The 27,118-nt window shown below is 38.9% G+C and overlaps 1 protein-coding gene across 13 annotated transcripts in view; it reads right to left on the minus strand.

Annotated features, from left to right (window-relative positions):
* Nucleotides 1-27,118, minus strand: part of TENM2 (teneurin transmembrane protein 2) — a 617,318-nt gene that overhangs the window by 454,922 nt on the left and 135,278 nt on the right. For all 13 annotated transcript variants that reach the window (XM_050312365.1, XM_050312379.1, XM_050312377.1 and 10 more), the window contains one exon: nucleotides 25,150-25,425. In XM_050312365.1, coding sequence (XP_050168322.1) covers nucleotides 25,150-25,375 — 226 coding nt within the window. In that variant the 5' untranslated portion in view covers nucleotides 25,376-25,425. The remainder of the gene's footprint in view (nucleotides 1-25,149; nucleotides 25,426-27,118) is intronic.

Below are 27,118 nucleotides of genomic sequence, written 5' to 3' on the forward strand. Positions count from 1 at the left end.
AGGTAATTTTAGGGATAACTTTCCAAAGTCCAAAACAGGAACCCACAAACCAAGTCCTTCAAAGTCAACAATTTTCTCTGTAGAGGGGAAAGCTACTTTTTTTTTTTTTTAAAGAAAAAAGTATTTTTGATAAAAATCAAGCACTGAACTAATGATATAAAATGAAGACATGCAGGGATAACATGCATGGACAGCAGGTACCACAGGCCCTTGGGAAGTGCCCACCCAGGTAAACACTGCCCTGCCCGTGTACACAGCAGAGCTGCCAGGGTGGTTTTGGGGTGGTGCTGGAGTGCTCTCGTTAGTGCTGCAGTCTCTGTGTCTCCCCCTCACTGTCAGAATTAGGAAAGCCTGGCTTGAGAGGGCTGGTAGCAGACAACTTGTTAACAGGAAACTGGAGCAGTGATCACCAGGCAAATGGTCTGGTGTAACCAACCCACTGGGGCTCTGTGACAGTGACAATCACACTGCCATTTTGATTCCACTTCACCTAAAATTGTGGGCTTTTAATCTTCGACCTATTTAACAGTCGTTGCCTCCTCAAAGTCCTGCAGGCACAGCAGACAGCAAATGGGTAATGCTGCTCCAAATTTGCTCCCCTTGCAGACTAATGCCACTGCTATTCTTTTATCAGCTTTTAACATTTCTGTTATCAGCAAATTGCCCTCTTTAGAGGGGAAACAGAACCCTACACCAGTCTGCTCTTATGAATGCCTTGAGCCTTCAAAATTAACAGTGAGAATGCTGTGGTCACAGTGTACTCCCCTCTTGAGAGCAGATATGGCACTGTATAGTTTTGGTATTAAATATTGTCAAGCTTCCTTTCAAGCAAAGAACTATTTATCTACTTAACACAGAACATAACCAACTTTTGTAAGTTTCATATATTACATTTATTTCAAAATGCTTGGCATTATTAATCCTTTTTATATTGTTAATATAAAGATTCTGCTTCAAAACCTCAAAAACCCAGAAAGTTTATTTTTTTCCTCTCTTTTTTGCATTGCATGCACTGATGAACTAGCCTGCTCAGCAAGCATTTAACAGATTAGACACTTGAACATGGTTTCAGGCAATGCTCTCTCATGTTTCTGCGTATTGCCTGATAAACACTTCAAAGTAAACCGCTCATAAATATGAAATGAAAAGCCAAGAAGTCGTTATGCACAGCTTTGAGATACAAATCTCTTTATTCCCCTCTGAAGTGGAATTTGATTGACATAATGAGTCATAGATCCTGTCCAGGGACACACTGCCTTATCCCCTTTTCCTCAGGAGACAGAGAGTCTTTAAAGAAATCCACTTCAGAACTTTCTGATAGACAGCCACAGGAAAAGTTGAACACTACCCCCGTTTACTATTCTGTATTAATCCCCACCTTAAGGACTGTGACACATGACAAAGATTGATCCCAAAGCCACGAACAACTAACCCTGTTAAAGGAGGCCAAAGCCAAGATGTTTATTTTATCTCATTATCACAGCCACGGGACAGGACAACAAAGGAGTTCCCTGAGCCCACGAGTGTCTGTGCTGAGCTGGGCACTGTCCCTGCAGGGAGCTGCTCATCCACAGGGCCCATTTGGGAGCAGCAATTTACTGATGGAGCTCCATGGGGAAGCAGGTGAGCCCTCTTGGCTTGGGCTGCTCCACCACCAAACTGCCCCTCATGCTCTGGTGACACACATCCTCCTCCTGCCCAGCTCTACCTGCAGACATCCCTCACCTTGGGGTGACAGCAGAAGGGGTGGCCAGGGATGGTGTCACCCTGAGGAAGCCCACAATGCTCTGACCCTCATTAGCAGGCACATTTATCAGGTACAGACCCCCACAGTCATTTCCTACACTTCACAGGCCCGTGCTGGGAAGGAAATTAAGACTTTCATGTGAGAAGGAGCAGTTAAAACCATCTAGCCTGAAAAACCTCTGAAATGCTAATTTAGATATTGCTGTTAATAAATGATACCCATATGAACCTGACAAAAACTGTGTAATTGTTGGTCATTGCTATTCCACAATATGCCCATTCCAATACAAGTCGAGCTTTGAGCCACCACAGTGAAACTGCTCATCATTAGCACCATAAACAAAATTAGGGGGCAATAAATTGCTACCCTGCACTGTTCTATTCACAACCTGCATTTGTGGTATTTGTGGAGGCTTTTAGAATGAATCCAGAAAATACCTGCCTAAATAAAGATGCAGCTTAGGGCACTTTATTTGCCAGCCATGCTGTATGCATTAAATTATACATCGTTACTGGCTTTTGTTAGTCTCTGCTCCCTGTGAAATAACCATTCATAAAGTATACAAGATCCACCACTCCCAACTTCTCTTTCTTTTGTTAGTGCTAGTGCTATTATTAGTGTCAGCTATGAGCCATTCACATGATTTACACAAAAATACATACATCATTAAGGTTTAAAAGGCAGCAGTAAAAAAATTAGCCTAATTTGTGGTGTTCAAAATGCACTCAAAAATGGTTTTATTTTGCCCATAAAAATGAAAGGCCAATATCTATAAAAAGCTCGCAGTGAAACAATGAAATGGTGAGAAGATAAATATTAAGAGGATTGAATTCCTATTACATGTAAATAATGAAACATTCAAGTCTAGTTTTGCAGCAAAAGGCTGAAAGGGAGATTTAGAAGCTGAAGATGATGAAAAAGCCACAATGTGGTATCATCCTCCATCTGCAAAGATCATCTCTGCCTCTCCTCAGTCCTCAGTGGCTGACATTACTGAGACATTATTTTCCCCTCAGAAACATTTCTGGTTAAAGAACTTTTACTGTTGTTATTTATTGTTTGCAAATTGCAAACATGCCTGGACCCTGCCCTAGATATTGTGAGTGCTCTTCCTCCTCTGCTGTACGTGACTATTTACATCCTGAAAGTCAATAGTCTGCACTGGCTTCTCTAACCACTAGTGAGTGAGGAAGATTTACATCAAAATACAAATACATGAACTGCAACAAATACTGAGCAAAGTGGGCAAGTGCTTGAAAAAGCCAAAAACTAAATCAAAGCTTATGGTTATACACAGGCATTCTCCAATTTTGCAATTTTTGATTATGGATTGTCCTTTCTACGTAAATTAAAACTCTGTGGCCCAAATTGCAACTGTTTGTAACCATTTTGAATATTCATGAGGAATCATCACCACACACCTAAGGAATTATGGGCATGCACCTTGGCACGTATCTGCAAAAACTGTCACACACAAGTCTTCATTTTAACACAGGTATTGTTCCAGTGTACTCGTGATGAATTGCCACACTGAAAGGCAAAGGAGGCATCTGAAAGATTCTGGATTACTGAAAGTCTTCACAAGGCCTTCTGCAACCCTCACAATTCCCATACAATTAAATTAATGTTACATATATGAGTAAAATCACTTACTACAAAAATGACCTAGAGCCTAAAATAAATAATATTTTTGATGATAACTATGCCAGAAATGAAGTGTGTTTCCATAAACTAATGTTATTGGAAGAGATGACACCACAGTTACTGAGCTTTCATTACAAGAAGTGAACTGTTCTGATGGGGCTTCCAGCAGCATCAGGTATTCTGATGAGGTGCAGCAGGCACAGCTGCCAGTCCCACCCTTGGCTGTGTCAGTCACTGCAGCACACGGATACCAAGTTGTCTCCAGGATAAGTTGCACCTCAGAGATCTGCAACTGCTGCTTGACCTACAGCTGAAAAGCAAGTGCTTTGCTCACCAGATCTATTAGCCCTTTGACTTCATTCATTCACTGCCTAATATAAATACATTGCTAAAGTGAGAGATTAATTCAATTTCTTTGCAGAGAGTGCTAAATTCTTGAAGCCTTTAGTGTGACTATCCATGGAGGTTCCAAAAAATTCTTATAATTGGTTATCAGTTATGGAATCACAGTGAGAAATCTGGCAAGAGCCACTGAGCGCTTTTTTTATTATTATTTTTCCTTTTCACTTTGCCTCCAAGAATAACCTTTCCTTACTGTACCAGAGTGTCATGTAAAATAAGAAACTAAGACAACTATCATCTCTATCTATTTTTATGCAGTTATCTTTGTGCCAGAAGCCTGTTCAACAAATCAACATCTTTCCATTTCTTTTCCGTGCTTTCCAGGTTTGACATCAACACAACAGCTGAAACAACAGCTCACTGTTGCTCCTGAAGGAACCCAACTTCCATTAAACACTGCAGGAGGCAGACAACTTAAAAGAGAGGAAGAAACCCCAGAGCACTTTTGCATGTCTTGCTGAATGCAAGTCCTTCTCTCCATTGCTGGAGAGAGCCAACAAATACTTTAAATTACCCAAGATATGTGTAACAGGGAGTCTGGAAAGCATTCTGACAAAAAAATCTGGGAATCTGACCTGACAGTCCATTGCTTTGACATGAAAAATGCCATCTTTTTTCTCCTATATTTAAGATCTAATATATCTTGGCATCTTCTGATCCAAGGACGACACGGTGATGAAAACACCATTCAAAGCAAGTGTCCCACCTAGAATAGGAAGTTCTCTCCCAATCATGTTGACAGTTTTCCTCATTTGTAACCAGACAGAAAATATATATATAGTCAGGTTTGATTCTGGTTTTCAAATTTTGTAAATAAGGCTTATCTTAAATAAGTTCCACACAGCTGGACATAACTGGCTAAACAAGCCCAAATTTTAGAAGCACCTATAAGGACTTAAATCTCATTCTGTGGAGAGAAAAGAAGGAATACCTTCACATGTATTATAACCTATTCTGGTTTTGCAGACTACAACAATTATAACCATAAGAGAGAGGCCATATCTGCTGTTTCAGTCTCTGAATTGCCCTAAGCCACCAGGTTTCAAAAAACCAAAAAGTATACAGAAAAATGCCACAAAACCCCAGAGAACTCTGCAGAATGTGCAAAGAGGAGCATTTGATTGTGAAGGTGCTGGTAAAGCAGACGTTCATTTTCAGTGCACACAGAACAGTTGCAGCTGAGTCCAGACAAATGAGCAAGAGTATTTTCAACTCAGGCATATGCTTATATTTACAAAGAAATTCTTCCCATTTATGCCAATTGCTGAAGTTTATTAAATTGGCTAAAAAGTTCAGACAAAAAGTCAAACATTCAACAATTTAGTAACCCTGGGCTCATTTGAAAGCTGCCAAGTAAGTGGAAAAACGTTTTTTATAGTCAAACTAAAAAAAAATATAGATAACAATATTAACTTCTTTGATTGCCATTTTCAACATATATATATATATATATTCTTGTACTCTCAGCTCAGGAAACAATTAGTTTTGGGTGCAAGAAGCTTATTTGTGTGAGCTGCAGTGCCCAGCTCTGTGTGCAAGGGCCAATAATAACCTGAGCTCCACGTCACTCGAAGGATGCCTGCCCAGAGCCTGCATTTCAGTGATGGAAAGCATGATCCTTCCTACACAGTATGCACTGCACTATGCATTTAGTCCTTGGAGAGCTTTCAGGATGAAAAGACTATAGTTATTACTACCATCAGTATTATTAATGAAAAATACACATGTAAAATTAGGTTTTGAAGCCAGTGTTTTATAGCCCCTATTTGTCTCTGTGGACACACGCCATAATGGCTTTAACAGACCTTTAACACTCACTGACTAATTAATCTTTACACTCAGGACCCAGCACTGAGTTTTATTCAGTAAGGAGCAGAAAATAGCATCTGTGGATTGGGCTTGCAAGGTCCACTGCATGAATAAATTGACAGGCTACAGGAAGAGTTGGCATTAAACAGCTCCTCTCCTCCCCTCAGTACCCCTGCAACAGCCTTCAGCAGCCACTCAAGCTTCCCTTCACAAACTTCTCACATACAATTTATTTTCATTTCCTAAAGTGACTCTTTTCAACCTTACAGGGACTCAGTCTTCCAAATACATTGACACTGATCGAAAAAGAAAATATTACAGGGACTAGATATGCCATTAAAATATAACTGCATTTCCCACACAACCAGCAAATTCAGCTTGCCTATGGAGAGCACAAATGAACCATACAAATTAATAGACCTCAGCAATTTGTCAGAAAAACCTTTAGGCTTCCATTTCTGACTCAAACATGTTCTAAATATGAAAGAAAAAAAAAAAAGGCAGGGAGGAAATATTCTGCAAAAAAGAAAGCACAAAGAGAAAACACACCACTTAATTTCTTAACAGAATAAATGCAATCTTTACTGCTCTTAAAAGAATTTGAAAGGTATTGTAAAAGGATAAGTGTACAGGAGTAAATTTCCCTCATCTCATTTGCATGACACAGTTATAGTCAATACAGCTCACCTGCAGTCCTGCCTTACTTTAGCTATAAAGTCAGACAACCAGAACACAGTCTTCAGTCACAAAAAATAAAGTATTATGTGTTTACTAGTCAGGCTTCAGTGGCAGACATTTCATCAAGACAAAATAACTCAGGTTCCTAATTTTTTTTCCTACTATAGGTAAACCCTGGTAACACTATGAAATTCAAGGATATGGAATCTGTAACTTCAAGAATAGCTTATTCCATGTCTTCTACAAGTCAAATTATAGTGGGGAACAAGCCTGGTGAGCTGCAGCACAGAACAGCAGTGACAACAGGACAGCACTGTCTGGACAGTCCAAAATGACCTTCCTGGACTGTCACTGCACCAAGGGAGGTCACAGAGCAGTATCCTTGTGTATCCTACAACAAAGCACTCATTCTTTTGTACCCCTGCAGAGAGAATATTTGTCAGATTAGCTCTTTTCCTTTGGAATTCCTAACCAGTGGTTTAGTGAGTCTACATTTCACAGCAGAGAGCTATTAATTAAAGTCCAGTAGGACTCAAATCTGTGCTTATCAACGGTTGGATGGGCCCAAGTAAAAACACATCTACTCCCACACCTCACTCTCCTCTCCTCACTCCCCTGTTTGCCTCACTTGTTGCAGCACATTTGCAGTTCCCCACCACAAATTCCACAAAATCCTCCCTATCAATGAGCCATATTCTACTCTCAAGCCACCTCTGACTGATCTCTCAAGCCTAAAAAAAAAAGGAGAGGGAGGTGAATCAACCAGGAAACAAAATCCTCATCTGCCATCGCTTGATCAGTTCCAGCTTATGGTTTTATCTCCCCAAACATTTTCCCATTATATATATATAAAAAAAAAGAAGCCTTGTAATGCTCTATGCATCAGTATATGTAAAAAAAAGACTTCAGAATTTAATAGGATTTTACAGAGACTCAGCTTTGTGAATTACACCCATCCAAAAACAAATATAAAAATATCTAAAGTCATTTCTATTTGATTAGAATCCATTTACGTATGACAATATCTGCTCTATCCTGACAGGAACAGTCCAGCTGAAATTGCAAGCACATGAAACCAGCAGCTGGCTCTCTTCCCACTTACCTGCAACCCTCTCAAGTGGGGGAGGAAAGTTAACAAGCACTGTGGAAACCTTCCCTACTGCTTTAAAATGAAAAGAACCCCTGGTACAAAAAAAAAAAAAAAAAATTAGGAATCCATTAGGTTAGTTTGTACTCAGATTAACCATTTACTCAAATGGTCACATTGAGGCCACCTTTTGAATTGGCAGCACACGTTTTTAAAGCAACATGGTGCAGAAAGAGCTCTTTGTGAACAGATACATCACGTTCACCAGGTCTGAAACAGCCTTTGCCCTGTCCATCACAAAACTGTAAGCACAAGGAAAATATAATTCCAGCGTAAGAAAGACTGGAAAAAGCAGCTTCATAATTCCAGCCTGTTGGTCCAGCTCATCAGAAACAGACAGTGGTCCCTGACACAGCACTCAGACATAACACGGTGGGCATGGTTCAACACAGGAGAGCAAGGGAGGTCAGTACTGAACCAGAAATTTGCCTTCTGCCCCCTCCCAGCACAGCCTCGCCTTCACTGTGATGAGGTGTCACAGGGGAGGAAGAACAGGCTGTGGATGTACAACTGGATCACACACAGGTCACAGCTCCTGCAGGACTGGATCTAGATGGGATCACATGTGCCTTAATTCCTTCTCCTTCATGGACACAAATTGGAAAGAGACAGTGACCCCTGGACCTAAATTTATTAATGGCACCTGCAAACTAGAAGAGTTACCAGACTTTTTTTCAGTTTAGAAGAGAAACTAATGGTAAATTACCATGTAAGGGGCATGACACAGGACTCTGCCTTAGGTTTCTTGGGTTTTGATGTATCTGTTCTGAATAGAAAAACCCAAAATCATCAACTATCACATAACATCACATAAAATCACGTAAAACAGCCACTCTTCATAGAGCAGTGCCTCTGAAGTCATTACATACAGGACATTTAGTTTCTCAGTAAATATCTCATCATTATTTGCAAGTACCTGAACAAAATATTCACCCTCCATCCTGTGACATCAATTCTGCAGGTGAACATCATTTGCAGCCACCACCATCCCATGGGAATGGGAGCCTGACTTCAGTTGGGGATCGTGCACGGGATCACTGCCTTGTAAGGCCTGAGAGCAGAATCTTTATAAAACTGAATTATCTATAGGTGTATGCCTGGGTAAGAATTTAACTGCACAAACCCAGAAAAGTTAAGAAGAAACTTGGAAGATTAAACTACAATATCTACCTCTACCAAGTCTGGCTGTTAGAAGTGGAATAGCTTTACTTTGATGTAATGGCTTCCAAAAATCAACCAATGAAACTGAAGTAAGGTCACTAAAACAATGAATAAGAGTGTCCACAAAGTGAATTAACACTGTTTTACTACTATTTTAGACTTCTATGATTTTTTTCACCTCAGTGTCTTCACTTAGATACACCTACAGTTCAGTTTTCTTGGGGTACTGATAATTACAAGCATTGCCTTCATGTAAAAGGTTTCGACTTTTATGAACATATTTTTTAATTAATCGGATTATGCATGAATGGGACTGTTTTGTTTAACCAGGACCTTTTAAATTACCTGGATTTTAATACACTTCTTGCACTTTTTTTTTTCTTAAGTTCCAAGAATTCTAAAGACTGCACTGAAAAGTTAACTGAGGATAAACTCATATTTTCTTACTTTCTGAATATAAATGGGTGGATAAGGAAACTCCTGCTCTTGTGGCCATCACACACCCCATCCACACATGTATATATGTGCATTTAGCACTGGCCACATTTAAGCTGCACCATGCTTTGTGCATTTACTGAAGGATCACACAGACAAGAGATTCCTACCATTACCCTCCATGTTACCCATCAGAAGAGGGAAAGATTATTGGCCAAAGGACAACAACAAACTCAAACCCTCATTTTAACTTTATGTTTTAAAAATATGAGCAAATTCAGCTCATTTGTTTTCTTCTTCCCTTCTTCCTTTTATTTTACCAGTCCTATCTAAGGTGTGAGAGCCCTCACTCAGCCTCCACTGTTGTCTCTCTCAAAGCCTACCTTTGCTGTTTCTTTGACTGTCTTCTGTTTTCCCCTACCCAGCAGTGTCAGGCTTCTTTATTAAATAAATTACATTAATAAAGCTGTCAAACTGCTTGAACAGGAGTAATTCCTATGTTAATAAAACCCACTAAAAGCACGTCTTTGACTTCCCCTTCATATTTTTAAATTCTATTTAGTAACAACAAATAAAGCACTCTGAGCTTTATTTTTCTAAATTATTATTGCATTTCTTTGATGGATAAAGGCAATATGTATTTTCCAGAAACACCAGAAAATTAGATGAAAGCAAGACACATAGAATTAACTGAAGTGGAATTCTCCCTCGTGATAGATGGCTTCAAGTTTCCCTAATCAGAGAATTTTGCAAAATAATTTCTGACTAGTTAAGAATACAGGCTACACAGACAACAGATAAGGAAGGGAAAAGCCAACAGTGGAAATATTAGCTAATATAAATAAAAATGGATTACTAATCTAAGTGCAAAGATTTTTTTTTGTTTTGCCTTTTTCAGCTCCCAATGTTATTCATGCCCCTGAGCAACTCACTTAATCTCTTTGCTCACGCACTTTGTCTGTAAAATGGGAATGAACCAACATAATTCATCCCACTGGCAGAATATGTGAGTTAGAGGAAGACAAAAAAAATAACAAAATCCAAACATCTCATAATTATTTAAATAGGATTTGGTACATCAGGATGACATATATAATCTTAGCTTTTTGTTCTCTTCAGGAACAAACCCTATGAATTACGTAAAATGTATACATTTTTCACTCTTAAACATTCCACCTCCGTTTTCTTCTATTTTATATCATTTTTAGTCACATAAAAGATGAAGTAGATGCATTTCAAGTTGTTTTTCTTAGACTTTAAATCTCGGGGACTCTTCTCATTTACCACCTTTCACCACAAATTAACATGCACATCAAGACAAGTTCATTATCATTTAGAGGCCTGTTAAATAGATGAAAAAACGAATTGCATCTTAAAGTGCCCTGGATTATCTACTGGTGTTTAGTACTGAATAATTTTAGAGTTCACAATCATTAGTTTGCTTTTCTTCCTTTCTAATCAAAAAGCTCTGAAAGTAAAATCCACATTCTAAGCAAATAAACGCTCATTGTTGGAGACAACAAGATCTGTTTTCTGCAGGTAAGGATGATGTCTAAATAAAATAAATAGAAAACGCAATTATAGACATAAAACTATGATATGAATGTGTTTTGGTGTTTCTAAACACAGTACTCTGGGGAACTGTAGTTGGAAGAACTACTCATACAGTCCTAATTGAGAGAAAAAATGTTCTGGAATCCCATACTGACACCTTTCTTTCTTTACCCTTCTTTCAGCATTGCTCCTGACCAGCCCTATTCGTCTTCTCTTTATCTTGGTAACTCTCATGTCAATCCTCCTGTCTCAAAATTTACCTTGTCTTTTCAACACTGAAGATATTGTCACTACTAGATTTTATTTTTTTTTTTCTGTGATTTTAAGTCTTTATTTACCACTATCACTCTGCACAGGCTAGAAGTCTTCAAGAAAGAACAATCAAGATGAGAATCAGAAAAAATATCATGTAAATGAATGGTGAATACAGAGAAAAAAAAAAGAAAAAAAACCACAAATGCATTCAAAATATTTTGCCAAGAATCCAAAGATTTTTGCAAAGAATTCCTTGAGAGAGAAAAAAAAAAAAACAACTAGAAAATTTGACAGACACACTCTACCACCTGCATATCCAAAAATATCTACAGATTTCAGCAGAAATATAAAACTTCAAGTATAACAGTCTCCTTGACAGTAAGACAAGAAGCCACTTTCCACAAGTGCCCTCTCTCCCCTCATCTGCATTTCAGATGACGCCGTATGTTAATTTACAACCTGGAGTCATGAGGAATATAAGATAGTCCGTAAAAAACGTTTGTAAGTGGAACAGGAGGAAGTGAAATGATAAGGAATCACAGTTTGCCCTCTTATGCAACAGGGTCTACCCACTCCTTCCTTGAGCTGCTCACCCTGCTAACAGATTCCCTCTGGGGGGTTTGGGGGCCAGGTTTGCAGCTGCCAAAGATCATGTGGAGAAACAAACCACGGAACTCTCTTCTTGGAGCTGCTGAGTTCAGAAAAACACTTCTCAGTAAAAAGGCTGTAGGAAGGTAAAGTTTGTGCAGAGATTCTGCCTGCAATGCTGAGGTGACAAAAGTCCTTTTCTCTTTAGGAGAAAAGTTTGCTTACATGAGCAAACAATAAACGAAACACTTACTTTAAACATCTCATTACATATGAACAAGATGAATTTAAACCAATGAATTTGTGGTTTGTTGTTTTTTTTCCCATATTGCATAGCATTAAGTAAACTATACTTCTGGACTTAATGTAGTAAATATATTAGGTACAATCCTTCTTATTTAAAATAAAACAACAAACTTGCTATTCATTGATGCTACAAATCACTTCGAGTCTGTTTCCTTGCTAAATAGTTCTATGACCTCCAGAGACATAGATTTTAATTCCTGTTTTGAAAACAGGACCATAAACATGTCCAGGGGCTTAATTTATTGAACAGTTTGTGGACATTTACTGTGCGTTTCTGTAACAGCATCTTTTGATACGAGACCAGAACCTTTCTCTGGCAGAGCGTTATTTCTGTCACCTGAAGAGGATCTCAGGTAAAGCTCTCTCATTTTCAGCCATTTGTTTATTGTTTGCACATTCCTGGTTAAGAGTAAAGAAGTCTTTGCCGTGCCTGACAAATACATTCACTGCTGTGATTTCTCTGTTATTTGGAATGGCCAATCCCTCTTTCTATCTCAGTACAAGAGCTGCCCAGAGAAGCTGTGGCTGCCCCAGCCCTGGGAGTGCCCAAGGCCAGGTTGGAAGGGCCTTGGAGCAACCTGGTCTGGTGGGAGGGATCCCTGCCCAGGGCAGAGGGCTTGGAACAAGATGAGTTTTAAGGTTCCTTCCAACCCAAATCATTCCATGATTCTATGAAAAAGATATCAAACTCACCCTCTACAACTACAGATTAAGCAATGAGGATACAAAAATCATGATGTTGGGATAACTAAAATATTCATAGAATAGCATTCAAAACCATGATATACTAGGAAAATCATAATTTTGAGGAAGAAAAATTGAATCTAAATTAAACCTCCTATTCTCCCAGTCCACTACTCCACAGCTGGGCAAAGGGATACTTTAGATTCAATAACTGAATCAGTACTTTTAAACAATATTTGTATATTTTACAACACAATATTACACTTGTAGAAATTACCTCAATTTCACGTTTCTTTATTCTGTCCAGTCACTCTATTTATTACATATTTCAAGTTGTTTCTATGCACAGATATCCCATCTTATTCTACAGATCATCATCACCTCTCAGAACGCCAAAGTTCCTGTTTTATAAATATCACATCTATATGGTAAGAGGTTAACCTGACGCAATTCTGAAATATTTTCTGGTATAAATTTTCTTAAGCTGGATACCAAGATCCTCTGCAGTAAAAGAGATACTGGAGAAAAACTGGATAAATCCCATCCCATTATGTTTTTGCAAGGTATAGAAATAGTGAGGAAAGAAAGAGATCAACAGAAAATTCACTCTAAAACAATACTTCAGAGGAATTTTGTTAACAAGAACTGTCCTGCCTAGTGTAGTGATGGCCACAGAAAATGCCACACAGTGAATTTTTTATAGCCCTCTGTGGGATAGATATACTGGGATCAAGGTATAACATTGTTATGCTGTCAAAAAAATGAAGGAAGATGATGAATTTAAGGGACTAAAATTAAGACAAAGGAGTCTGTCATGCAATAACAGCTTATAAGGGTTACAAACCCGACATATAAACATAAAAAGCAAGGCTGACATATTTGATAACCACAAATGCAGCTTATTCCAAATATATACTCTCAATTCCCGTCATTCTGGATCACACAAAATGAGGACACAAGTTGAGGGAAGTGCAGTATGACAACTCTCATCTCAGTGCCTGTGTTGTCAACCTCCCCAGCCTCCCTCCTGCGGGAAGGGAAGGCAGCTCCCCTTCAGTGCAGCACCTCCCAGCCCTGCACTGACACTCCTGCAACACAGGAACAGGGCACACACGTCACAGCAGCTTCCCACGGCCTGAAGGTGAGCATCGTGTGGATTTTAATGTTTTCTTTGAGGGTGAACTCTAAAAACCCAGCTGAGCCTCACCTTGGTGCTGCCTGTGCCAGGCAAACAGCTGTGGGCAGCGGCCTTTTGCACAAAGCCCTTAATGTATTAATCCAGCACCTCCTCTGTGCTGCTTTGGGGCCATCACCCCAAACAGGCACAGCCAGGAACCAAAGCCTCAGCACGCTTTGGGAACAGCAAAACCAAGCAAGGAGGTTCATTTTACTCCAGAAATGGTGAAGAAACGGGCACACACAGATGAGAGATTGGTGCACCGAGTCAACAAGGGAGACTCAGTAACCGAAGTACTGAAGACATCTAAACCCACAATCTGCTGTGTACACAGTGATTTCAGAGAGCAAATAGCATTTCATTTTTCTGTGCTGTGTTCTGGTTGAATAGGCCACATTTGAACAATCCTAAACACAAGTGCAGGATTTTAGTCCTCTGTCAATACTTGGTAATATATATTCCCAAGCCCTTCAAATGTAATGCTCTTTCTTCTAATTAGACTGCTGCTAGATCTGTAGGCAGTCTTATAAACCACTTCAACCTTATTTTAATTTTTCATTATAAAAATTGTAACTGTTCATTAAGTTTGGAAGACACAGCATTACAGTTGTGATATATCATTCCTCATATTATTAACAATCTACTTTATAAATTCAGTGCTTGAAGCAGATACTGGTAATAATGCCTTATGAGTTTTATTTTCGTGTTCGTAAGAATTTAGGAAAAAACTTAATAGGAGCTCACACACTTAGCTGCCTAACTATACACAAAATGTTATTTGCTGTAATGATTTTAAAATTAATGTCAAAATATAATTGCACCAAATTTAACAGCCTCATTAGAAAATAAACCCCAAACCCTTAAAACAAGAAACTATGTGACTACTCCTACCCTCTCCTCCTCTCCGAGTCTTTGGTAAGATTGTTTAAGCAAGAATGATGTCCAGATTATCAGTTTTTGTGTAGCAAACTTTTAGCATGTTGTGAATAATTTTAGTCAAAGGTAATAGTCTGCCCCCCAGAGATTAAGTACCATTTTAGCTTTGCTTTCCTATCATTCAAATGCCTATCTCAGGGACAGAAAAACTTCAACAGCAAATCGGACATTGCTATGAAATCAAATTGACTACTGTCCATAAAAAGTGGCTTTTTGCTCCTGTAACTACGTAATGTGAAATATTACTATTCTATTTATAAAATTTAATATGTCATCTTTAAATGCCATCTTTAAAACACAGTACTCTATTGCAAGTAATTTCCAAAAGTGAGTACAGTGTGCTAGACCAGCTACCAGAGAACTGGCCATTTGCTCGAAGGAATAAAATTTATGCAATTTGTTCTACATGATGTCCCCTTTTTTTTAATCCCTCTAAATTATGCAACTTAACATTCCCTCTGGCCTGAGCAGAAAAACCTAAAATACTGATAATTTTTATTTCAGTACTGAACTGCATCACCCTGCAACAGAGCACTTATATAAGATTTCAACTTGTTTCCAGCCAGCACACACCTCGTTAACTTCTAGGTAAGCACTGACCAAATACTATTCTTCGTTTTTCACATGGAATAGTGGGGGAAAAAAATACAACTGCTGTTAAATATCTGCTCAAATTTTCTTAACATTGGACATGTCTTTAAATTCTACAATTGCACTGGATAAACAACACTCAAGAGATATTTCAGTACTGATGATCAAACTGTTCTGCTCTTGCAAACTACTTCCAGCAAATATCTTCCTCTGCCAATTTGTCCTAAGGAACACCTTTGACTGGCATAAGGAAAAGCAGCTCACCAGCACCATCAGAGGCAGTGGTAGTTGCACAGAAGCGAGACAACAGGCACTGCTTTCAGTGCTGTGTCAACAACAGTTTCCAGTGTCAAATTCAGTTTGTAACATTCAGGCTTTGAATAAAGTTTAGAAGATATTGTAGGTCATAAACTGTACTGCTCCATAACATTTCTTCAGATGGGTCATTCCTCTCTCCATCTTCTGTCCTTGCTCAAATTCAGCTGAAATGAAATCTCATTACTTCTTACTTATCTTTTTACTTCACTTTTCACTGCATTAGGAAGAAACAGACAACTGTTCTTTTGAGCTTCCCCCTGTAAGCTTTGTGCATCCATTTTAACAAGGTTCTGTCACACACACAAACATCTGAGCTCTGCTCCATATCACATGGAAGCAGCAGCATTCCTCAGAGAGGCTCTTCTCCAAACAGTTTTAAAAGATATCTTTTCCTTCTGACTTAAACAGGATGTAGGGATTGCCACCAGCAGAGGAGCAGGAATCACAAACAGCTATAACCCAACTATTCTAAGGAAGTGTAAGCAAGTAATTACAAATAAAACTGCTTACATTCCTGCAACTTGTTTGGCAACAGCAGTATACCATAAGGAAAGCTGCTACAATTCATAACAGCATCTTGTAATAAAACAGCTTTATGCATCCCTCTCAAACTGTTTAGTGCTCAGATCTCATCAGATGGCTGAGTAAGCATTACACTTTGGGACAGTAAATCTCTGCTTCCAATATGCTCTGCATTCACAGACATGTACTTCTGCATTCACTGTAAGTCACTTCCAGCTAAGCACTCATATTAAAAAAAAAAAAAAATAAGAAAAGTCAATATATAAAAACATCTGCATGCTATTTTGTCTAGTCAGCTATCTAGATAATTTTGGAACCTTACAGGATCAGCAGCTCAACAGGAACTGACTGCTGCCAGAAAAAGCTAATTTGAAGTTGGATTTACAAATGTTACAGTAGTATCAAAGGGCTCCCTGTATACAAGGCTCTGTCTCTTCAGCACATCTTTATCCATGGCACTGGGGTGTCCATGGCATTGCTGTGGTACCTTTTGCCTCTGTTAGAGCCAAACTAAAAGACAGGAAAGGGTTTAGAAACCACCAACAAATGGGAATTTGTGACAGAAGATGACACTATGGAGGCAGATGCTTGAAGAGCTCTACTTAGAGTTCACAGAACAGACAATTGACTTAACTGCAGCATCTCATTAAATCTGTACACAAAAACACTGGCTATGGTGGGTTTCCAAAACCCAAAGAGAAGCTGGTATCTGCTCTTAACATGGAGTCTGACTTCCCACAGATGCTGCCCAGAAGCTGAAAGGATGGATTTTCTGGCTGTTGATGTTTCCAGAGCTCCAGAATGTGCTTCACTCAAGGGCAGAGGACTGGGATCAGTGTAGAAATAACCTGATGAAAGTTGATGAGCAACCTGCTAGCAGGTCAAGGAAGGTAATGGTAGGCCTTCTTACCTGAAACTCTGTATCCAGAGACAAATAATAGAAAACAAAAAAACAAATGAAAAATGCTGGGCCCTGCTTACCCAATTATTCTTCCTTCTTGTTTTCTTTTCTACTGATTTTGATTTCCATTTATAGGCTTAAGTGAAATGATCATCAGTGCTTTGACTCAACTCCAAAATCTCCACGGTTCTCTAAGAAAGAAAATGAGGTTTGGGTGGTGTTTTTGCTTGTTTGAAAATTTACTTACGTTTTTGTTATGTAAACTGTGTGTATTTGGGTCCAGTCACAGAGTTTGAAAAGCTTCTAAAAATCACATCATCCGTATGAGGTATCAGGAGAACAAACAGGGACGAGAAAACAAATACAAACACAGTGATCATCACCACAGACCAACCAGTTGTCCTCTGAGTGTAGAATTTAGTCCCCGGGAGTAGGATATGTCAAAAGAAAATAGGGGGGGAAAAAATCAAGCACAGAAGACAATTACAGAGCAAACAAAAAACACACCTAAAACCTGTTCCCAAAGCATTTGAGCTGAAAATTGACTTGTGAATTGGAGCAATGCACACTCTGGTGCTTAACCATCTTCCACACACTCCACAAATACACAAAGATCTAATTCTTTCCTTATTTTTAATGAAGATGCCAAGCCTAAAAACATGTGGCACTGGAGAGATGGACAGCGCATAATCCAAAATAAATGCCTTTGTCAGTGAAATATTTACAGAACTTGGTTCTATTTGAGCAGTTCTTTCTTCCTGTGTTATGAGAAAGAGGAGGAGAAGCAAATGGTCTAATTTCCTTTTACCAGAAAAGAAGCTTTTGAGGGGCTCCCCAGCTCAGAGAAATGAAACAACATTCATTAATGCAAATTCAGGACCACACGACTCGTGCAGACTCATTTCCTGGAACATGCCAAGGATGCAGGGAGAGAGGTGCCCAGTTCAAACACAGCTCAGGGGGTTGAAAGCTGAGATTTCAATGTTAATAGGTGTGTTAGAAAAGCATCTAAGCATCTCTATCAGTTTGAGAACACTCACAAGTAATCAGCCTATCTTCCAAACACTTCTCGCTGAAAAACAGACCTTAAAAAAAGACTTCTAAACTATAAATGTTTTTGAAGACAAGAACACAGAAAAGGAGGAATATTTATACAAGGTAGTCATTTTTTAGTAGAATTAATCAATAAATATTTCAATTTAGAACATGTTTTTTAAAAATAAAATCATGATTTCTTCTCCCCTGAAGTACATTATTTCCATTTATGGTGGATTTTACTATGAGAAAGAGCATCCACAGATGTGCCTAGATATTACAAACTTCTTAGAAGAGCGTGTGCACGTGTGTATGGGAAAATGGAGAAGGGTTTATAGGAGCAAAAATGATTATTTTCAGTATCCAAGGTCTTAGAAATCTATTACAAAGTAGAGTAAAGGGATGAGGGGAGGGGGAAAGTCCATGAGAACAGGTTTTCCTCAGCACTCAGTCAGAACTCAGCATTATAAGTGAGCAAATACGACTCTGTTTGAAGCACAAGATCTTTTTCCTTGACACCAACTGGAAGCTATGAAGTATAGGAAGCATAATTCCTATTAATTTAGAAGATCTTTTGAAAAGGTATTTGCATTAAAATGGTTACTAAGCCTATTCTAGAGTAGACCTAAGGATTTTTAACATTTTCTTTTATTCCCAGTGTGTGTTAACCACATGAGTGGATAACATCTACTTTTTAGAAGTTATCTTTTATATGTAGTTTACATAATGAGCATGTAACTTTGTAAATAGTTAAAAAAACCTGAACCCAGTTCAACTTAATCATCAACTAATAAGGAGTCCAGTACAGCAGCAGTAAAAAACCAGCTTTTTGAAAGCTAAATATATGTTCAGAGAAAAAAAAAAGGAGCGTAAGTCTGTACACACCTATATATTTGCATCAGAAATCCTTGCATTCTGAGTCTCTAACTTAAACTATAAACAAATGCTGATTTTTACTAATGATCAGAAGGGAGAAACTGCCAAGAATAAAAAGTTATTCCCTGAGAGAAACTGTGTGTACACAGCACTCGTGTATTATGTCTGGCTGTTGTTTATTCTACAAATCCATATTAATATTAAAGCAGTGTTGTGTTTGTCAGCGCTGGTGTCGTTAATTATTACTGAAGTCCTCTGTCAGCATCCCAGCTTCTCAAGGGGGCCAGCAGCTCAGAGAGGAGAGCCACACCTTCATTCAGCGAGTCCACGTCAGTCTGACCTGCCCACGGTCGGTCCCAGCAGGTCTGAGCAACCAAGCACTCCCAGCAGATTAAGGCCCAGTGTTTGGAGATGGAAAACGGTGAAATGCCGAGGGAAGAGGATGGAAGGGGAACAAAAGGGAAGTGGAACGTGAGAGATGACCACAGCTGATTTAAACTACCATTTGCAAATGAGGAGCTTGCTGCTCAAAAAGGTAAAAAATCAAACCAAACCAAACCAAACCACTACAAATCAGAACACCAACAAAGTCCACAAAGTGCCAAGAGGAAACAGTGTGTGCAGATTTAGATGGAAGTACCCCAAGGACTCAAAGTCAACCCCATGATGTTCCACTGAAAAGCCATTTCTGGTTTTTATTAGGATTTGGATCTAATATACATTTATCATTAATATACTATTTATCAGATCACCTTACTATTACAGCTCTAAAGACCACTTTGGTGGTAGCGTTTAAATGCAGGAGGCATGTTAGCTTTGGGTTAGACTTTCTTACCTTTTCCTTTCCTAAAAGCATCTTTGGGAAAAGCTGCTATAAAGGTTTATACCTTTATTTATTTGCTAGTCTAGTAATGCTGCTACACAGCTCCATTATTAACAACTTCAACGCAGATGAAAGCACAGATGAAAAGTGCTTTCATGTCTTGAAATCACTTAACAATAATAACCATATCATCTTTTATGACTTGGGGAGGGAGAAGGTAGGGGAGGGAGTTTTCATTCAGCAGCTTTCCCTTATTAAATAAGGATCACAAATTATATATTTTTCTTATTTCTCACTAAGGCTGCGCTTCCCAGGCAAGAGACATTGAGGGCAGTTATCTCATCCTAATAAATATTTGACACTGGGATCACGTATCTCTTAGGGAACCATTAAACCCAAATTTAAGTCTTGATTCAAGAGAATTTAAGTTACATTACGAGCACTGGCTCTAACAGGGAACTTGTCTTAAAGCCTTTCTCCCACATAAGCTCCCCTACACCTGAATTCCATGTTAAGGGCTTCCTTCTCAAGCTTCTGCCACCTGCCTCTACCTCAAATTCTGTTTGATTAGATAACTGTACAGACATTAAAAAAAAAGGTAACAGATTGCAGAATGCCACTCAAAAACCTTACATGACAAAGAAAACCAGAATACAAGAAAAAGTGTTATTTAATGTCCTGAATCCAAATCTACATATCAAACATTTAATTTTCCAAAGGTCACAGGTTCTGGAAAGAAGCACTAAAACTAAAATTGCCAAAACTCAGTTGGGTTTGGAAGGGATACATAAATGTTTGATGACAAGATGATCAAAAGCCCATCTTGGTGTTACTGGGAATATAAGGAGTGAGGGAAAGTGCAGTGAGCACAGGAACCTGTACCAGTGACTGTCCCCTCTACAGCAGCACGTGACTCCCTGCTGACACTGAACACCTGATGTGAACAACAATCAGAGGAGAAAAGATTCATTTTTCTCAGCAATCAGAGCAGCCCTAGAATAGGCTGTAACAAATAAAATTTAGATTCATCAAACTGGTCTGGGTTGCTTTGGTTTGGGGTTTTGTATTAATTGATTATTAATTTTTTTCCCCAAGAAACCTATTGAATATATAAGGAGAAAACATGCAGCACGAAAGAGCCAAGAGGTGATTGGTATGGCATGGTAACACAACTTCATGGCAAAGAAACTGAGTGTATTACACTTCCCAAGTGTCCCTCTCTGAGAATTCTACTGCAATAACTTAATTTTCTATTTGATGTTAATAAATATTGCAGACAATCTTAAGGGGCATTATAAGGGATTTGCTGTAATCATTGTCACTATATTTTTTAACCTCCTGTTAACGTAGCTATGGTATTGAACAGGGTACAAAAAGCACGTAATTTTGAAGTATAAAAGAACAAAAAATAGAATTGGAGCTGACACACAGGAAGGTATCGGCTGCTGTTCTTTATTGAAATGATCTCACCATACAGAGAGGTGCTGGGACACACAAAGCAATTCAACGTTGGTGAAAAAAAATACTAAATATTTCACAAGACTGCTGGGTCCTGTTTAATGTGATTTGGGGGGTTTAGCCTTAATTTCAATAACTTCAGTCACACACACTGGTTGTTCTAACATTTCACAGCAGAGATTTGTGGCTAAACTAGATCTGACTTGAGAAGGAGAAGGGAGTGGATTCAGTGTAACAACTGGCTAATAAATTCTGCATCAGCTGAAGCCCAGAGTTTGGCTCAGGCAGAAACACAAAATCCACGAGCTACGAATGTCAAGTGAGGAGCTCTGGAACAGCCAGGTTTGCAATCACCCCTTTGAAATTCAGTTTAAAACTCTTAACAGCTCAGCCTTTAAACACAAATTGCTTAGAGAATAAATGCTGAGAAAACCTTTCAAAGAAACCTCTTCAAAGAAAGGTTTTCCAAAATCTTCATTTCTTTGCCTTAAAGAACATCTACCTTCCCCATGCTGGGTCAGCAAATGAAGTCAAAGTAAGAATTTTCTTTAAAAAGGAAAAAAAAAAAGACATTTGATAATTGGTTCACTTTGGTGGAAAAATACACGGCCTATAGAGAAATTCACGTATTAGCAGAAGATTGCAAAATATTCCAGATATTCAGAGATGGCAGAACTATTCTCAAGCTTTTGACATATCCTAGCAGGAAGTATAAAAGTTTCTATTCATCTTAAAATACAGCATTCAAAAAGGACTCCTCGGCTTTAAATAAATCCTGTAATGTTTGAGCGCTCTCTCCGATCCACTGAAGGACTTTACAGATCGATTCACTGATGAATATCCAGGGCAAGTACTGACTTACAGACACATTTCTAACTTAATTAGGGAAAATCTAAGACAATGAATAGCTCAAACATGCATTGGACCTGTCATTTTAGCCAAGACTCTGCACATCTGTTTTGAAGATCTTCAGAAAAGAAGTTTGGCACAAAAATACTAAACTTATTCTGAATTACTTGGTACAAATATTATTACTGATATGATTTAAAAAAAAAAAAGAGATTAAAAGGGGAAATTTATTCCTGAGGTTACATGTAAACATCTTAGGAAAAGCACAGCAGAAGTCATGCCAGACTAAGATGTTTCAGGCAATATCAGTCATGCCATCCTTCATGACTTCACGCCAAAATTTCCAAATGCTGCACCAAAGTAGCACCTACAGCAAAGAGGAACTTCCATTGGTTTTGGCAGATTTGTCAAAACATGAGCATACAAAACTTATTTCAAAAGATGCAAACAATGGCAAAGTTTTGAAGATTTATTCTCAGAGCTAAACTTCCACCAGCTGTTCAGTTTTCCTATTAAATGCTTTATTCACACCAGCCCAGGCAGGTGTTGATAGTTCAGACATCAGCTTCTTCAGGAAGCATGAGACAAGTCAGAGCAGAAGGACAATAAAATACTGCAGCAACCCAAGAAGGACTGTTTGAGACCTCTGAGCTCTGAATATGGTTTGGATTATCAGCACCTCTCTGAGGAACCATCATAACCATAATGGAAGTAGTGCAGCTTGGCCTTGCACTTCCACAGATCTCCCAAACCCAGTAAAGCAGGATCAGGCAGCAGCTAAAAACAGCTGCTCTGAGCACTTCCAGTGCCATGGAGAAACCAAACACTGCAGTAAGTTAAATATATTTAGCTTTGCTAAAAGAAGAGACCAAATATTGAGGACTATATCTGCAATTGCTTTAAAAAAAAAAAGTCAAGCTTTTTTATAATAGAAAAACAACAAAAAAATCTCAAAAGACTATTTGTTTTAAGCATGTTTATTTCCCACAGAATTTAATCCCATCAAAACACCCACTCAATTTAGAATAAATTTACATGTATAAATTCCTAGATGTCTGCAGCTGGAAACTGCAAGCATAAGATGAAGTGAACAGTATTTCCTACTATATGAGCCACATTTTTATCCATTTAACATTAATGTGGAAAGTGAGAACATCTACCAAGTCTTAATCTGGATCTACTTGCCACATTATCTCAAATTTCATCTCAACAGAAGAACTGTTCAATCAGAAAGAATCATCATCCAGACTTACTCTCTCAAGAAATTTGCTTTCCAAACCTAACAAAAGCAAGAAAATAAGGAGTTACTGCTCGTATTATCTCACCAAAACCCTTACTTTGGTTCTCTAACATTACTCATTTAGACACAACAACACAGACTAGCAGGGGAAAAATAGTAATAAAAAAAATCTGAGTGTTTCAATTCAGTTACCAACAATTTGCACTCCCCTTCATAAAAAGGGCAGATAAGAAGACATTAAGAGCAGGAGGAGGATGAACAGTTGTCAAATCAATAATCGAGAGAAAAATACCATCATGAAATGCTGAATAATGACTTGGGAACTAAAATGAGGCACTTGAGATGAAGCATCAATCTCCCAGATAGGGAAAGGTAATATTTAGATGACTCTTGTACACCAAGGCAGAAGGAACCACTTTGAAGGTGGCTCCAGTGGCTCAAACGATCCAGATGCAGTTTGATGTGTTATCTTAGGTAAACACCCACGAGCAGAGAAAGACCCTACAAGAACAGAGATTCCCTCTGAAAACAGAACTGGGTGTTTGACAGACCAAGCACAGAGCAAACACTCCCAAATGCCTGCACACAAATGTGAGAGAAACAGGGGATTAGACAAGGGTTTAATTATCACTACTAATTATTAGATAGTTCGATCTAAAGGTGAGGACAGACACTGATTGCTGGCAGAATGCTTTCAACAACGTGTGACGTGATATCCAGCACAAGGAATGACCTTTCATTGAAAGATTTCCACAAACAAGTGTGATAACCTAAAATTCTGAGTCACAACACTAGAAATGTATAGCAGAGAACTCTCACATGCCATCAACAAGCACATACATAAATCAGTAGAGTTTCTGCAATTAAAGATGTTCTAGATAGTTTACCTTCCACTGAGAGGGAACACAAAAGCTACACATTTATGCCTCAAAGTTGCCTACACCTTACCTTATATAAACCATAGCTGATCCTTCAACTGAAAGTAAACCAAGTCCTTGAAATGTAAAAGCCATTCCTAATTGTTGACTGAGTACCAATTTAACCAAGCCATTTGGTTGAGTTAACCAGATGGTTAAACACCACTCCTATGAAGCCACATTCACTGATAGTCTCAACAGAGAGATTTACAATTTACTGAGAGAAGCAAATACCTGAGAGTAAAACTGTGTGTGTGAACAGTGCAAAGGCACATTCACAGGTTTTTCAACTAAAAAAACCATTTAAATTCCTTGTTCATCAATTTATTGGACATAACAGGTGTTTAAAGCAAGGACCATTTTATAAAAGAAGAGATTTCTTCCCTTGCTTACAAGTTCACACAGGCAGGTAATTTCAAATATTAGTTCTAGGGGCTCGATGCTGCAATAACATATTACAGCCAATTACCAAAGTAATTAGATGGGTTTCCTCCTTTCAGTTTTTATGAGGTGGATGGTAAACACTATGGGTAAGCAGTGACAAAATGAAGTCAGAGGAACCAGCAATCCCATTCCCTCTGTTCAATAACACAGCAGTTCAGCACAGGAATGGAATTCCAAGGCAGCTGGCTAATAATGAATGTATGTTGGCCCTAGGGGTTTTTACCATCACAGTGTTTTATTTATCTTTCCAGTACAGGTAATGTGTTGAAGCCAGACAAATTCAGGTGAAAGTGCCATTATTATCCCAAAATTAACCTAGGAAACAGAATACAAAATTAGCATATTGGCTGACCCCAAGATCCATGCCAAAGACACCATCTGGTTAAGGGTCACTAGCATTTGTGTCTGTCAGGTGTTTAGACCAGCAAATCCTTCTCTGCCTAATTTACAAATTCCAGAAGTCCCAGAAAAGCTGAGAAAAGAAAGGACTTTCTAATTTAACACAAAACACTTGAAATAATGGTGAAATAGCATCCATTCTCCTACAGTTCTTTCATTCAAACTCCTTGTAACACTGGTGTATTTTAGCAAGGAACAGAGACTGTTTACCCAGTATTGGTGCAAGAGAAACCAGCTCTGCCTTTAAACTTACCTTGCCTTGGGAACTCATCCGACTCCCTGTGCACCAGGTCAGTCACTCGATTGCCATAGTGCATCCTGGTGTCATGATCATAGGCCTTCAGTGTCTCACTGGAGCTGTAGGACTTCTGGGTGGGGACTCTGCAGTCCTCACTGTCCAGGGAAGAGCTGGTGTAGCGACACTCCTTCCCACAGCGGCCCCGCGTCAGGGAACGGTGTCTTCTGTCTTTTATATCCATTATTCTGAGGCAGGAAAGCCACTCTTATATTTGGGGTCACTCACTGTCACCTAAAAACATGAAAGGATAACAGAAGTGAGCAATGCTGCTGCCACATTGTGGTTTACTCTACTCTCCCTGACTTATCCTTGAGGAACAACGCAGCACAGATCGAGAAGAAAGGGAAGAACCACATGATGCATCCTTAGAAATTGAAATAATTGACCTGAATGGATGAGGAGAAAAAAAATGAAATGCTGTAAGAGAACTGCATTCTATCTAAATTATCATCCCATTGAAGAGTTCAAAAAATAACGATAAAACAAAAACACTGTCATCTTTTGATTTCTGAATGAGCCCTGGTAACAACACAACTGACAGAATTATATTTATTCCTGTTATGCAACAGTACAAAGAAAAGCAGACTCAAACCAGCCTTAATTATTTCCCTTCTTCCTGCAGGAGGGCTTGCAATTAAGACTGAAGCATGCTGGAGAGTTGCATAGAGGAGATTATTCCTATTCATCCTTAATGCATTACAAAGCTCTATGTTATCCTTTAACGTGTTCACAAGCAGCACCAACTAATTTTATTGCTCCTAGTTAACATCATTCAAGCCCAAAAGGTTGGGCTGGGGATCTCCAGAGGTCCTTTCCAGCCTTGGCATTTCTGCACAGTGTTGATTCTCTGAGCACACTTTGGGAATTGGCTGCTCCTGTGCACCACAGAACATGACTGGATGCACTTCTTCACAGCCCCTCAGTTTATCCATCTCAGCACTTGGAGCTCTTGAAAATCATCTAAATCTCTTCTTGCTCACTGGACCAGAAAGAGAGAGAGCTTCTTACAGTCTTCTTACACTCTCCTTAATTAGGACAGCCTTACTGCCGATAGAGACTTTAATATATTCACAGTTAGCATGCATAAACTTCAAAATGAAAGATCCTGGAGAAAGCCAGAAATACAGAGAAGCACAAGCACCCTACCCACTGGGGTACTAATTATTTGGAGCTGCTATTAGTATGTATGTCTTTCTCTCATGGCATACTATGCCCAGGTCTGTGCAAGTCCTGAGAAATCCTCATGACAAAATTCTTTGCTGGAAAAGAAATCTTCCCACGTAAAAAATACCCAGATTTGCTAACGAGTAAAAATTGGAAAGAAACCTCTTGCTTTTTCCATATGTGGCTGAGGAGGTGAAGAAATGGTTTGGGCAAATTTAGCTGGGATAGCTGAAGAACTTCTCCTTGCCCCTGTCCAGGTTGCTACTCACAAGCCCACCCAGCAAAGCAGGGCCAGGTCCTGCCCAGCTCTGCCCCAGAGGAGCAAACTCCAGCCAAAAGTGATAAAACTGTGGCAGGCAGCCCTGCCTTTCACTGTGGTAGTTGTTTGCACCTGCAGGAGGAGAGGTCATAACACTGGCATGAGGATTGGCTAAATCACTGCTTGTTGGCTGGAACAGATCAGAGCCCTCAGAGAGAATAAATGTACTTGGCCAGAGGAGCGAGTGACCTGGAGAAAAGGTTTCTGGGTTTCATTTAGATTCTGACATTTAGACTTCTTGTGGTTTTTGGGAGCTTTTTTTCCTTTCTTTCTCTATTTTAAAGAAGAAAGTTAAGCAACCACAAGAAACAGCTGCTTTAAGCCACCCACAGGTACTCTGCAATCTGTGAGCGATAAGAAGTGTAAATATGCTTACTTTTTTTTCCTTTTTCACTTATTTTTAACATTTCAGAGGAGAAAAAAAAGTCACAAAATACAACA

Source organism: Myiozetetes cayanensis, unplaced genomic scaffold (assembly GCF_022539395.1).
Source record: "Myiozetetes cayanensis isolate MyiCay16 unplaced genomic scaffold, myiCay2020 scf17, whole genome shotgun sequence".
In the NCBI taxonomy this organism is placed as follows: Eukaryota; Metazoa; Chordata; class Aves; order Passeriformes; family Tyrannidae; genus Myiozetetes; species Myiozetetes cayanensis.